The sequence below is a fragment of the Cygnus olor genome, chromosome 2 (genome assembly GCF_009769625.2).
Source record: "Cygnus olor isolate bCygOlo1 chromosome 2, bCygOlo1.pri.v2, whole genome shotgun sequence".
NCBI classification, from domain to species: domain Eukaryota; kingdom Metazoa; phylum Chordata; class Aves; order Anseriformes; family Anatidae; genus Cygnus; species Cygnus olor.
The window spans coordinates 19,322,752-19,337,761 of NC_049170.1; the positions used below are offsets into that span (position 1 = coordinate 19,322,752).

General features: G+C 38.3%; 1 protein-coding gene across 8 annotated transcripts in view; it reads right to left on the minus strand.

Annotated features, from left to right (window-relative positions):
* Positions 1 to 485: 485 nt before the first annotated feature.
* ARMC3 (armadillo repeat containing 3) overlaps positions 486 to 15,010 on the minus strand; it is a 62,805-nt gene continuing 48,280 nt past the window's right edge. For all 8 annotated transcript variants that reach the window (XM_040548963.1, XM_040548964.1, XM_040548961.1 and 5 more), the window contains 7 exons: positions 12,225 to 12,393; positions 11,243 to 11,343; positions 10,077 to 10,172; positions 8,475 to 8,561; positions 5,690 to 5,887; positions 2,716 to 2,878; positions 486 to 1,285 (listed from right to left, as the gene is read on the minus strand). In XM_040548963.1, coding sequence (XP_040404897.1) covers positions 1,076 to 1,285; positions 2,716 to 2,878; positions 5,690 to 5,887; positions 8,475 to 8,561; positions 10,077 to 10,172; positions 11,243 to 11,343; positions 12,225 to 12,393 — 1,024 coding nt within the window. In that variant the 3' untranslated portion in view covers positions 486 to 1,075. The remainder of the gene's footprint in view (positions 1,286 to 2,715; positions 2,879 to 5,689; positions 5,888 to 8,474; positions 8,562 to 10,076; positions 10,173 to 11,242; positions 11,344 to 12,224; positions 12,394 to 15,010) is intronic.

Sequence of the window (15,010 nt, forward strand, 5' to 3'; positions counted from 1 at the left end):
GGCCGGCAGCTAAACACCACACAGCCGTTCGCTCACCCTCCTCCCTCTCTCTCTGGGATGGGGGAGAGAAATGGGAAAGTGAAGCCTGTGAGTTGAGATAAAGACAGTTCATTAAGACAGGAAAATAATAATAACAATAATAATAATAATAATGATAATAGTATTACTAATAATAATGTGTACGAAACAAGTGATGCACAATGCAATTGCTCACCACCCGCTGACCGATGCCCAGCCTATCCCTGAGCAGCCAGCCCCCCCATCCCGGCTAGCCACCCCTATATATTGTTTAGCATGACGCCAGATGGTATGGAATACCCCTTTGGCCAGTTTCGGTCAGCTGTCCTGGGTCTGTCCCCTCCCAGCTCCTGCTGCACCCCCAGCCTGCCCACTAGCAGGACAGAGCGAGAAGCTGAAATGTCCTTGGCTTGGTGTAAGCACTGCTCTGCAACAATTAAAACATCACCATGTTATCAGCACTCTTCTCATCCTAATCCAAAACACAGCACCCTACCAGCTACTAGGAGGAAAATTAACTCTGTCCTAACTGAAACCAGGACACACACACAAAAAAAATGTGCAATTGTTTTTAGACGACTTGTTATTTCACCAGACATCACATTTTCTTGCTTCATGAACACATAATTCCTGTAATTGTGCATGGGGGTTGAAGGAATGTAAGAAACAAACAAAAGAATATACTGTATTTTGGAAATAATTTAAACCTATTTAATAAGTAGTATAATGTTAACACATATCAAATATTCTTGATCTACCAAATTTTAATCTATAGTTTTACAATTTCATCTTAAAAGAGTGCCACCTCCCACACCCAAGTCTCCACAAATATCTAAGAATTGAGATTGGCTATGTAAAGTATGTTTAATTCAATGCTTAGGACAATATACCAGATGCAGATATCTGAAGTGAGTTCTCAGAAAAGAGAACATCTTTCAGCAAATGACTATAGAAACATATGCTTCTTTTTGATAACCGGATGGCAAGCCCCTTTTATTTCATAAGAAATAACATTGCAATCATCTTTAAATGCTTATTTGGAGAAATTTGGGAATGATTAAATACGTTTGTACTGATCTGCCTCTGCACTTCCCTGTTTCATCAAAAAGCCTGGCTCAAACATTAGATCTACAATATACTCTTGAGGAGGAAGCAGAAGCCCAGTTACTCCTTGTGGAGAGTCATCAACCAATTTAACTTCATTCCAAGCTCTGTTATACTCGCCACGAACTAAACTACAGCCAATTCCAATTCTGTCTGCTATCACCTAAAAAGGAAAGAAAAAGGTGTTAATCACACTTAGCTTCTGCAATATACAGCAAGTGATGCTTAAAAAGAAAAGAAATACTTCAAAGGCCAAGAGCTTTCTTGATACAGACTGTGTAAATCTCTAAGGTGTTCTGAACTACAGATCTTTACTGTTGGTTCTGCTTAGACAGTGCAGGCTTATAAATACTATTTCTACCATATTCTATGTACAACATAAAAAAAAAATATTTTTTCTCTTTTCTGACACCAGGAAAGATATCAGGCAGTCCTTCAGATCTCAAATGAAGTGCAGTACCCATAGTCCCCACAACGTATTCTTCTATCTGGAAGACTCGGTTCTGCACAACATTCTGAAGAACTGTCTACACAAACAATGAGGTGTAGGTACCTTGCACACATACACTCAATGCGAATAATTAAGTGAGAAAATGTAACATTTTTATCAGTGTAAGTTTAGGATTACTGCTTCTCCTTGAAGTACACTTCTTGCTTTTGAGCCCCATGAACATGGAAATCAATGAAATGCGAGGCGAGCGCTAGCTGGATGGGACACCTGCACTGCCTCAATGCTGTACCATCCCAGAGAGCGCTGTGATGGCTTCCAGATACAAAACTGCTTTCTCAGAATGCATCCACTGTGAAGAAATGAAATCCTGAAAGATCTTTACATTTTTACAAATGGACACAGATATCCTGTGCTTAGACTGATGTGTCTCTAAGAGAGATGATCTGTCCCTACAAAGGTTTCTTTGTAAACATCACAGTAAGAGAACAGTGGAGGGTAAGAGAACACCAGTGCTGCTTCAGCACAATTCATTTATTCCCCCAGACCTCCACAAAATACGTTCCAGGCTTAGTGTCCTAGGCCTTTGTTTCTCTTCTCCTTTCCATGCAAGAAGGAGTAAAGTCCAGTTAACCAACAGCCAAGGAAGGAGGATTGGACAGATAAGCAGGCATACATGAAGTCAGAAGAAGAAATGAAGCTTCCCAGTCCATGAAACTAGAGCATAAAAGCCGTTACACTCTGTCACAGAATACTGGACAGATACTGAATAGAAATTGTCCTGAGAAGCTTACATTTACAGCATGGAAAAAAAAATCAGGAAACTGCATAATTCAATATTTTACAGTTTACAGAAAATGTAAAATGTTTTGACTACCATTCAAATAACTTGGCTTTTTGCCATTTATCAAGTATTCTGCTGATATCACTTAAGACAATTTAATGACAACAAGAATGTTTACAGAATGAAGCGATGCTGGCTTTCATTCACTGGGAAATCAACTTTGCCAGTAAAAATGACTTAAATATATACACAAGATTTTACATTAATATAAATATTATATTATACTGATGCAAGTATACTTTAGTTTATAATATACATTTAGCAGAAATAACTCTATGTTGTAAAATAAATGTTAATGTACCTTGAAAAGTAAAGCCCTGTGGTAAAATGTCCCTTTTTTCACTTTCCCAATAGGCACAACATTGGATTTCAGTTCATATTCTATTTCACTTATATGAAGTTCCCAGCTGAAGTCATGTAGTTTGTCTCTTTCAATTGCACCACCCATCTTGTCTGCAACAAACCTGCAACAAATTTACAATTACAACAATTAAATCTCTATAATGTCTCTTGAATTTATTACAAAAACATATCAGCAAAATGAAAGGTACAGAAGCAGTAAGACAATGATATATAAAACTTTAAGACTGTCTCTACATGTGCTTGAATTGTTCAATTCAGTAGCTGGTATTTTACATATGCTCACTATTAAATCCAGATAAACCTAGCTCAGGTCATTCACATTTGTCACAGACCTAAGCCAAGGTGCAGCAGCTGCCAGCAGCAATTCTGGAAATGTCTAATGTAGGAACCAACTACTCAGAGAAAATCATCAATAAAAGTGAAATTACTGAGGAAGTAGTTCAGAAACTAATGTTCATCTTCACAGCTACTGGATTATGTGAGCTATATATTACAATCCTTAGCCCTAGCATTCATTTGAAATAATAATAAAGACATGAGAATATATATGACAAAAATAAAGCCATAGGTAATGATCCCAACAGAGGAAAGCAATGATATCCAGAAAGGGTACTTCAACCTCTACATGTGTTTTCTTACATCAAAGCCAACATCTGGGGGCAGGGGGCTGTCTTTATCCATAAAAGAGAATAGCTTCGTCAAAGAAAGAGAAGATCGGAATCCACAATCTGTGCAAACACTGCCCAAACCATGCCTTTGGGGTGATCGTGCACAGATAGGATCAACCCCCAGTTTGTAAGTCGCTAGCTCCTCTTGCACACACCTTCACCCCCTCCTGCACAGCCCCTGTATGTAAAGACCTTTGTTCCTCACAGTGTCCTCAGCCAAAGGCACGGGCATTACTGAGGGCTGTGACTCCAGACAGGGTGTTGCAGAGCTGATATGGGAATCACAAGCCACTGCCTCAGACCGGGAGAAAACCTGCATCACCACATCTCCATTATAAACTCTCTGTGAGCAGGTTCTGGCCTCAGTAAATGCGAGGCACTAGCAGGGGCCTTATTTCTGAAAATCTAGGGCCTACGGATGTGCTGGTACCAACAGCATGGGCACAGGGAGTTATCGCTGAGCAGACTGGATGTGGTATCCTGAAGCTGGGAATTACTGCATGAGCCTGAGGAAGCGAGGGGCTCCAAGCACTCATTTGCACTGCTCGTGCCTGCAGCCAGCCCTCAATAAAGGGAGCAAAGCTTCCCGAGCCTGCACGCACACCACTCCCATGCATGCACAACGATGTACTGCGTTTGTTTAAAAGGACGCAGCCAGCACCACAGTGTGTCCCCTAATCCACGCCAGCTCCCTCCTGGCAAGTACAGCAGGAGCCCTGCCCAAGCTGCCGGGGGCTCGTCAGCTGCCTCCTCCTGCCCTTCCCATTCAGCACACGCCACCCAGGCAGCCACCGAAAATGCCACATGCATATAAAAATCCCCACAGAAAATATACTACTTCAGTTCCTGATGATTTTTTCACTGGGTTGTGTATCTGCAAATATTTCATTGGTGTGTGTGAAGAGCGGATTTGAAAGAGTATTTTACAGATTCCACCTTGACAAAGGCAGCATAATTTATACACAGCTGGATAGTTAAGGATGAATACCTGTCTTGTCAAATTTTACAATCAACGGAAAAGTCATTCCTCATATCAGAGCAGACCACTTCATTAAAAATGAAGGTTAGTAGAAGAAACAAATTTTGTGAGACTCAGCGGGATCTGACGCCAAACTCTCCAGATTCAGGAGGCAGCCAGGAAACTGGTAAGATAGTAAAGGTTAAACTAAGGAGAAGATGAAAGCAGCCACACTGCTTGGAAATGACAGTGATTGGTGCCCAGGCCGAGCAGTCGGGGTAACTAATGAATCACACATTGATAACAACACTCTGTACACACATCAGTGCAATGTTCTTGCGCTACTTAACTACCAGGATGTTAATTACAGCAGCACCTAAAAATTATATTTAAAAATGTCTTGTGCTTTTGGGTTTACAGAAAAAAAAAAAAAAGAAAAAAAAAAAAGAAAACAAAAAAAAAGAGAGAGTTTTGTCGCAGGCCCCAGCTGGGCCCAAGCCCCAGGAGAGCCAGGCCCTCCAGCCTCTGCCCACCATGGGCTACAGCAAGGCAGGCACATTCCCCAGATGTGAACGGCTGCTGTGCTGTCTCAGCTACTGGGAAGGCCTACATGTGCTGCTGTGAAGTGCCTGTGAAGGTACAGGAAGGAAGAAATGGAGAGGAAAAGAGCTGTCTGGGGAAGGTCCAGGCAGAAGGTCACGAAGGCCTCTCAACACCTGACAGTCATATGGCTGACTAAAAGTAAATGCAAACTGTACAAAGTTCCAGGTGCAAGGAACTAAAAGGATATCTCCTGGGAATCTGGACTTTCTCCTGCAGAGTACTGAATTTTTGCATTTTGGTCAGTTTTTCAATCCTCATCCAAAACTCATTGGAGTCAACAGAAATGCTCTGGCACTCCTGTTTGGGCTGGGCCATACCCAAGTAGCAGTGACAAAAGAATGGCTTTATGTGCTTCCTTCTAGTTCTTTTCTTTAAAATTCAGGGAGTGGGGGGAAAGCATTAATTACCAATGTCTGATTGCTGTTCAACAATGTTCAGGGCATTATCACAGCCAAGATCACAACCAAGAATAAAGGCAATCTGAATTATCACAAAATAGGTGGAATGTGAGGAGGAATGGAAGTGGACTTAGTTCATGAAACAAGCTCTCTAATAACACTGGGCCAAAGCTGGATTCCAAGTAAAGATGAGAAAAATAAAAAAGTTGTCCTGTGATGAGAAAGCTAGTATTTTACCAAATGAACTTATCAGCATTACTTATGGAAATATAATTTGGTACTCACTGTGCAAGAGCCACAACCTGTTCCCGCGTAGTAGTGAGTGGTAGGATTGTTTTAGAAGCATCATAAATATAATCCAGTAAAATGAAGTCAGGTGGTGGTTGCCATTGTGCATTTTCTTGATTTATTTCATCCTGGACTTTGGATATAATCTGAGTAACATCTATAATTTTTTCCTCTTCTTTTTTCCCCTTCCCTTTTCTTATATAGAAAACAACGTACATTTATTTAGAGTACTGTAATCTCTGAAGTCCAAATCCTGAACAGGTACCATGACCAAATAGCAGAAGTATAAATTAAATGCTTGTTTTACTTAGATAAAATACTGTGCATTTCACAACTTTCATAGCAACTACAAAATCAGTATCTTACCAGGAGTATTGTTAAGATCTATACAATTAGATTAGAATTTTTCATTTCTGGGAACACGTAGAACTTGTGTTTTGTAAGCATCATGTCTTTTTTCAACATGGGTCTTGAGTAATTCTACTGGGAAATCTGACAAAATTTCTTCCATTTCTTTAACGGGACTGGCTTTTTTAAAGAAAAAAAAAATACAGAATATTTCCAGTATTCTTGGAAGGAAAAGAAAAGAAATAAAGCGCCACCAGAGAGTAGTGTGCTTGAGGGCACAATATCATTATTGTATGGTCTTCAAATTATTCTTGATTTTTTTACAATGAACAGCACTCTTAAGAAGGTATTGTACAAAGCAGAAAGGCATATACCATTATCAGTAGTCTAATTCAAGCAATTTGTCTTCAGACTACTTTTCAAACTTTTCTTTTACCTATTGAGATTCATCATATTCACAAAAAGACCTTTTCATAGATTTTATAAAGCACATTTTTTAGAAGGACAACCAATTAAGATTTAATCTTCAAATTATAGGAAATTCACCACCCTGTTAAATAAACTGTTCTGGTTATTAATTACACGTATGCTTAAAAAAGCAGACAAACTGTTTTCCTTATCTAATTTGACTGTAGCTAACTATAGCTAGGGAACCTTATAATGGCAGATTAAACCACTACCTACTTGTCCACTTATAGAGTTAGGCATAATGCTTGAGAGTAACCTGTTAAAAACAACAAAATTAACTACTCCCACCTCTCTGATGTCTGATTTAATAAGTTTTCAAAATAACAGAGTTCTATAGACAGTATAATTCTTGTTCCTTGACCATCTCCTCTCTTTCTCCCCTGCTCTTCCCTTTTGTAGACCCAATATTTTATCTTCCCTATGAAAACTGCACTGCTAAGTGATTGCACTCTTTGCAAATGCAGAGGAGCATAGGAAAGGAGAACTAATGGCAATTAATAGTCTCCAAGCTGTTAGGATTCCTGCAGTAAGTTCAGTACAAATGTCCTGTGACACCAGAGAACCAGCGTGGGGAAGACGGCAGTCAATGCACCATCCTACCACCAAAAGACAGCCACGACACCTATTTTTTTTCCTTTTTTGCATAATTTAATCTCTCGTCTCTCTTTCAAAATGGAGTAAACAAGCATTGAAAAGTATTTCCTTAAATGCTCTACGAGAACATAGCGTGGAAGAAATACATATATATCAGTCTACATTAAAGATAACATTTTAGCCCAGTCATTGTGTATATCAGATACACAACTGTTTGATCAAAGTGTTGCTGTCTATGCAAATACATGTCAAACTATCAACTAGGCACTTCCTCTACATCTAATTCAAACACTTCCAGCAGACAATTATAACTCTCCTTTCTCTTAGCTTTCAACTACAGTTTATATAAACTAGTATCACTTTTCAAAAACAATGGTTTTAAACTGTGTTCAGTGGTACTTTGCAAAATAATGATGAACAGAAATGTATGATCAAAGGAAAAAAATATCTAGAAAAAAGTCTAAGCATGTTTGAGACTTGGAGTCAGCTATTGACCTTCAAGTAACTCCCATATATCTCACAAATTAATAGTAATAATGGTGTATGAATTATGGATTCAAAATGAATGACAATGGGGTTATAAATCATACAACTTGATCATGACATTCAAAAGCAATTATTTCATACTTGAAGAAAGAAGGCTTTGTATCCCTGCAAGTTTACTATGGGGAAATGGAGCCAGGCATTTGTTTTTTCCTATTTTTTTTCTTGCTTTCTGGAACAGTTATGATCGCTAACAATGCAGTCACTTACTGTGTAATTGACATAAATTACATTAAAAAGCAACTATCTAAGGGTATCCTCACCTTACACAATAATAAACACATGATCTTGTCAGAACAGGTCTCTGTACTTTGAGACTATGCAAAATGGTCTAAGTCTCTAGAGCATCTTCTGAAATGAAGAAATCCCCCACAAGTACACAGCAAATATCATTGGCTTGATATCTCCCCATCTCTCCTGTTGTATTTAAGTAAACTGGCATATGCTTAGTGTGTCATGGCCAAAACATGCTGAGCATCAGGAGGACCTTCCAAATGAGCAGAAGTTAGAATAGGCCCAGTTAGACACTCAAGATGCAGAATTTATTCTTTTGCATCCCGAAACAGGAACCTTCCACAATGTGATTCATTTCAGGTATTTAATATGAAATTGTTTAAACTGAATTCCAGAAGTGCTTGCAGCACAAATAACCAGCCAAACGTAAATGTCTGTCCTGTAACTCAGTAACTTTTGGCTAGATTAATCTCACAATTTGGATCCTGGTTCAAAGTCAGAACTTCAACTCTTCACCTTCAGTAGCTATTACCTGTCAAAAATTTGTATTGCAGTTCTAAATGAACCTATACATACACAATTCAGAATGTAATACCTTAAGCCTTTTTCTTTACTGCTGCTTTTACTGAACGAAGATCTTCCAGGTGGCTCCTGCTTTTCCTCTACTGGGGATACCATTAAGCTATTGAGAACACAAAGCAAGGTCAGTTCCCATTTTCTCTCATCTTTCTTACTGCAGATTTCATCTCTCAAGCACACACATATATACATATACAGAAATATATAAGCAGTGTAAGAAATCAACAATTATCTCTATTAATTAAAGGTCTGTATAGACAGTAGCATATCATAGTTCATGGATGAGCTTCAAGCTGAAAGTTGCAAACATAGTACCTCAGTTCCTATGACAGACATTCTTTATTCAAACCCTGCAGCAGATAGCATTTTGTAATGCCATCACTCTCTAGAATTCACAGCCCTGAGGTATAGCCAAGAACCCCTGTACCACAAAACAAGGAGAATTTGGAAGTCAGGACTGGGTCCCACAGAAACCAGCATGATGCATGGTTGGCTCCCTAAGTGAGCTAACAGGAAAGCTGAGTAGAGTTGTAGGCTGCATCACATTACTATCGAGGATTAGATACCATCCCTTTGTTTGCAAGGAGGCTGTATTTGGACTGGTTTTGCTATCCTGAACAATCCTCTGGAACTAGGTGTGTACTCCTGCCTTCTCTGAAAGGCACCCTTGCAGTGGTGACTGTGCTGCTGTTTTACATAGAGTTCACCGGTTCAGTTGCAAGACCATGGTTCAGTTTTCTTTTCCACAGGAACAAGGTCAGGGTTAAGTATTTTATACTAAAAGTCATTAAGACTGGGACTAGAACTTTGGTCTCAGCTCTGTCAGATAAATGCCCGAACAGCTGAAGTAGAAAGCTCTGTTCATTATGCTTCATCATTAGTGAAGCTACAACGAAACAGAGTAAGACTGCTAAACCCCAAGTACCCTATGATCAAGTGTGTGCAGGTGGGAGGTGTAGGCTCAAATCCTCTTTCTGTACAGGAAGGAAATTAAGTTTACCACAACATTAGAGATTCAGACCTATTTGGTACCAGCAGACATGCCCACCAGCTCAGTCCCACAAAAAAGCCTGCTAGGACTGTACCTACTGAATTGTATGGATCAGAGGGAGCCTTGCAACTGCGAGGCATTTTTAGCCTCACTGCTGTCAAAACTGGGACAGTATTGAACACATCCTTTTCTGCTTTTAGTCATCTGTGGAATTTCACTGGAAGACATTTTATCTAGAAATAAGGTTGGATATAGGCAGTATAGGAAATTTTTGTAGATGTAGGTTCTAAATTGAGAAAGAACTACCCTCCTTTCCCTGTGTCCTGGCTGTCAAGCTGTAACATAATTGAATTTCACTGTCTTTTAAGGATATTGAAAGGAAAAAACAGCCAAATAAATGGGAGATGTTCTAATACAGTATGGGGAGGACAAATAACTACTAAGATAGACAAAGGAAGATTAGTGCAATTAGGATGTGAAAGAAAGACTCTAAAAACATATTTAACATTGTATTTGAGCTATTGTACTCTGTTAGGAAACTGTTTATCACTATTTTCAATCAGAATTCCATTTCCAATGGTAGCACAATAATAGAACATTGACAACTAGTAAATCTTAAGACCATACCTTGATTTTTCTCTACTGCTTTTTCTTGAAACAGAAGGTGACAAGGTAGTCTGTTCATAAGATGAATTTTGTGGCTTTTCCTCTACTGCAAGGACACTGAAATGGAGCAAGATGTTTTTGCATATTATTTGTAGAGATTGTATAGCATGTTAAGCTACGAAAACAGAGCTTTGATTTTAAAGGACAGTAAATATATTCATAAGAAATATATAACTGGAAGGAATAACATAGCAACTAATAAACCTGATATTGATTCAGGGGTCAGAAATGAAGTATGGCATACCAATGATAGACACAAAAGTAACTGGATAGTAAGATTGCTGCCAAGGTGCAAAGGCAATAAGCTGTATCAAGTCAAAGAAAGAAAACCTGATAGTTAAAGACAAGCTTAGGAATCAACAAAGAGCATGGAAGGTTAATTTGTCATAGATATTCTCAGACATCTTTATGGTGTCATATACAGGCTTAAAAGGAAAGCTAATGATACTGTAAACCAAATATGTGATGTGTTGACAGAGAAGATGATTTTGGACTTGCAAAATACTGGTAGAGCATTCTTTGATCTCTGAGACTGTTTATAGGAAACGACTCCCAGTTAAACAAGCTCAATACCAACTTCCTGCATTCAAATCTAAGAAGATTTGTTAGGTTGGCTTCAACTTAAACACAGAAAGAATAGACATAGGTTCTCTATCAAGCCTGAAAGCTTTGTGTGGCCTCTTGGGACGTTGTGCTTAAAATTCCATGCATTTGTCTGTACAAGACCATTAAATCATAGATTTCATTGCTGCTTGTTGACATTCAGCTTCAATGACATAATTATTACAGCAGATGACAAGCTTTGTTATAACTAATAAAATAACTGGTGTCCCATCATCAGAAATCAAAGGGTGTTAAATGAATGAGTCTTCATGGCTAAGTTTTCTAACGAAAAATAGACCAACTCAAGTGAATGAATCTTTGCTATCTAAAGAGAAGAAAAGTTATTTCCAAAAACTTATTTTATAAAATACAAATCTTTTGTCTTTTAGGACATGTAGCACAGTGCTAGGATTAAAACATATCTCTCACAATACCAACTATACCCTAGTTTCATACTGGAAACAGTGGAAATGATAGAAAAATGAGTTATTGCAATAAATGTTACTAGATCAAACATGACTTACTCTTCTTGTGGTTTAGCATTAATGAAGATTATGGCCCTACGGTCAGTAAGTTCTTGCATACTGAGTTCCTCCAAAGATAAAAGTTTAATTCCAGGTTTTATCTACAAGAAAATTAAAATAAAAGGCAAGGTGTTCTGCTCAGTTAATGATGAAGACAAAAAATATCTTAAAAAGGTATCTAAAGAGTCAATCTTTAACAGAAGACTTACATGAGAACTTATAAAACCTGTTCAAAATATATGAAATCAGTTTCTTCCATATTCACATTTACTTCATCAATTTTCTTAGAAAGAATTGCTAACTTGTAATTTAACTTGTAATTGTCATTACATCATTGTAAAATTTAGGGTAAGGAAATACTCCTGCCTCTGAAGACTTTATAATTTACGATGGAATTTTCAAAAGCAACCAAATGCTTTTGAAGCATGCCTTTCACTGATTTTCAATAATACTAGTATTTCTAATTCATCTGGGCATTTTGAAAAGTATTTCTCTGATTTAAACTGAATAGAGCAGTAATTGGGGATACAGAGTGGGGTCAGTCTTTATATATAAACAGTGCTTTGTGAAAGAAAGGGTCATGACCAAGGTGAAAATATGAACCCTTCTTCATGTAAAAATAAATAAACAAAAAGTCTACAGGGTCATTCAGTGTCAGGTTAGTATTAAGTGTACTGCAGTGAAAGAGACCAGAAGAACTAAGGTCTGAGAAAGGCTCTGTAAAGGAACTAGGAACAAAACAGCTTACACAGGATTGGGAAGAAGATTGCAACTGGGGAATAGCATGAAGATGATGAGATTTCACCCATGAGGAAAGATAATCAAAAGAAATTAGTATAAAAGCTGGAAAACTGCTGGACAAGAAAACACACCACGGTATTTTAGGTAGACAGACTCTGGCTTTTGCTACAGTCCTCTTACTTTTGATAAATTGAGAAGACAATTTTACTCTTCCTAAGTAGAGTAATTTAAAGTAGCTTACCTGACCATAATCATAGAATCCATCAGTAATGACATTACTTGATGATAAATAACCCATCTGGCTGTACTTTTGGGAAAGACTGTTATCAAGTAGTTTTTCCAAAGCAGCTTCACTAAAGTTATTTTTGCGCCCTGTTGACAGATTAATTTCTTCTAGGATGTCTAAAGCACTGTTAAACAAAATACAATAGCTCATCATTAAGTAACAATTAATTGCTATTACACAGTTCTGAGTTAGTTTTCAGCATTACCAAGGCTAAGGTACAGATTCATTTCCAACTGCTAGCCTGGTGCCCTCTGGGCCAGCAAAGAGCTGGCTGTGCTACACTGAATTCTTCCTCTGGAGGAGAAAAATGCCTTGTGGTGCCCCAAAGCAAAAGGGATTCCTTTTGGCAGTTAAACAGTTACATAAAGAAATGCTGACAGGATGCCACAACCTTTTATCGGAAAGATGCTGGGTACCACAGAGAACTGGAAAAAAAGAAAAATGCCAAAGCAGAGTAAAAGGAATAATATTCAGAGCTGACCATACAATAAATTGGCAGATTCCAGTTCAGTATTATGCAAGGAGTGAATCCTGGTTTAGGGCTGTTCCTGTGCCTGGGGAAGGGGAAGTAGGCAGAGGTGTGCTGAACTCAGTTTAGCATGTGAGCACAAGCAGTTGTGTCAGCACAACCAGGCTGGCAGTGCTTTTGCAGCATGGGAACAGAAACAAATAATCACGGGGGGATGCTGGAGGACAGCGATTCATTCCTTGGTGCTGAAACCCACAGACTGACAGCTTCTGACCTGAGAAACTTAGGAAAAGCTCACTAGGAAGGTAAAGGAAGCTGAATCAGGAGAAAATAACATAGTGCAGTTTTGGAAGTATTTAGGAAAAAATAATGGAAGAAAGAGGGATATGTATTCACATGTGTGCACTTACTCAAACTTCTATGCATGTGCCTATATGCACATGCAGACATTCTTCATATCCAAAGGAACAAATTTTATATAAAATGAACTCCACATTTAGACTGTCCATTTCTCTCTCTGAACTACGCAGCTCAGCTGTGGATGTTTTACAAGGCAGACTTCTGAAGGTATGTCAGAAGAAATCCAGAGACAAGTTTTGTAGACAAAGCAAGTGACAACCGTCTGGTTTAGAAGAAAGCACTGGGAGAAAACCGTGGAACAACCATCCAGGCTATTTGTCATAAAGCAAATTTCAACAAGATCAGGTAATCAGCAAGTAAGATAATGCAGGGAAGAAATTTCAAGTGGAAAAAGGGTAAAGGAAAGTGTAATGAGTTCAGCAATGTCTAAGACATGACATTAAAGGCACATTTGCACATTAGCCTCATCTGGAGGAAAGAGAAGACAAAAAGGGACAAGCACAGAAGCACCAAAAATTCTGTGACAATCTGAAAACCAAAAAAGGACTCATGCAGAAATGGAAACATGGACACTTCCAACAGGGAAGAAAAAGTAAGGTGCAAAACCAAAAAACCCGCAGGCAAATTGAGATACAACTATTCAGGGACCCGAAACAAAAATAAATGGTTCATATGCTACGAGTCAGAGAGGAAAATGTAGGCTTATTACTCAATGTGGGAAGAAAACTCACAACAGATGGCACAGAAAAGATTGAAGTGTCTGCTGCCTTTTTTGCTTCAGTTTTGATATACTGGTTGCAAGCAGATGCCTAGCAGCAATATTAACAAGGAGGTAAAAACAGTGGGCTTAGCATGTCTAGAGTAAGCCGGAGAAGACAAAGTTGGTAGTGCGGGAGAAGACTTACCCCATAGTACACTATGAAACAGCAAAAGCAAGCTCTGAGCTCTTTAGAATTATCTTTGAAAATTTAGGGAGGACAGGCTAGGAGCCAGAAAAGTGGAGAAGGGCAAAGACACTACCTAGATTTAAAAAGGAAGACCAAGGAAATGATGGAGATCATTCAGCCAAATTTCAGTCTCCAGAGGACACCATATCAAATTATTAAATAATCAGTTTGCAAGCATGCAAGAGATAAAGTGTTAAGAAACAGCCATTATGTATTTGTCAAGAACAAATCATGTAAAGCCAATCTAATCCTTTCTGGGATGGGGTAACTGACTCAATGTGTAGGCACAAGACGTAGATGCAAGATATGTCTTGACTTTGAGATATGTTTTGACTTTAATAAGTCTTTTCAAATATTCCTATTTGAATACTCATGAGCAAGTCAGGGAAATATGATCTACATGAAAATAACATGAAGTAGTGCCTGACTGGTTGAAAAACTATGCTTAATGTATTATTATCAATAATATGCTGTCAAACTGGAAGGACACATAAATTAGAGTCCTACTCTGATACTGTCACAAAGAAAGGATTAAATAAGAACAGTGCTCTATGCAAGATAGGGAAAATAATTACTGAGTTTTATTTGATAGTGGTATGACCTCAGCTGAAGTACCTCATCCAGGCTGGGAGACAGCACTTCAACATGGCATAAATAAATGAGGGAAATTCAGAGATGTGTGACAAAATGATACCAGATTTCAAAACAATGTTCAATGTTTTTACTTTGTCATGAAAAGGAAATTGAGAAAGGGCCACGGAACATGAGAAAATTCAGCAAGTTAAAAAAGCAAACAAACTGCTATAAAAAGGTGGCTATTCAATCCCACTGAAATTAGGACAAGATGCAATTGGATGGAATTACCGTAAGGGACATTCAGAATTTGAAAAACCTTTCTAATTGTAAGGATACTTCAGCACCTAAAGAGGTTACCTCAGGAAGTTGTGAAACCCCTTCACAATTGG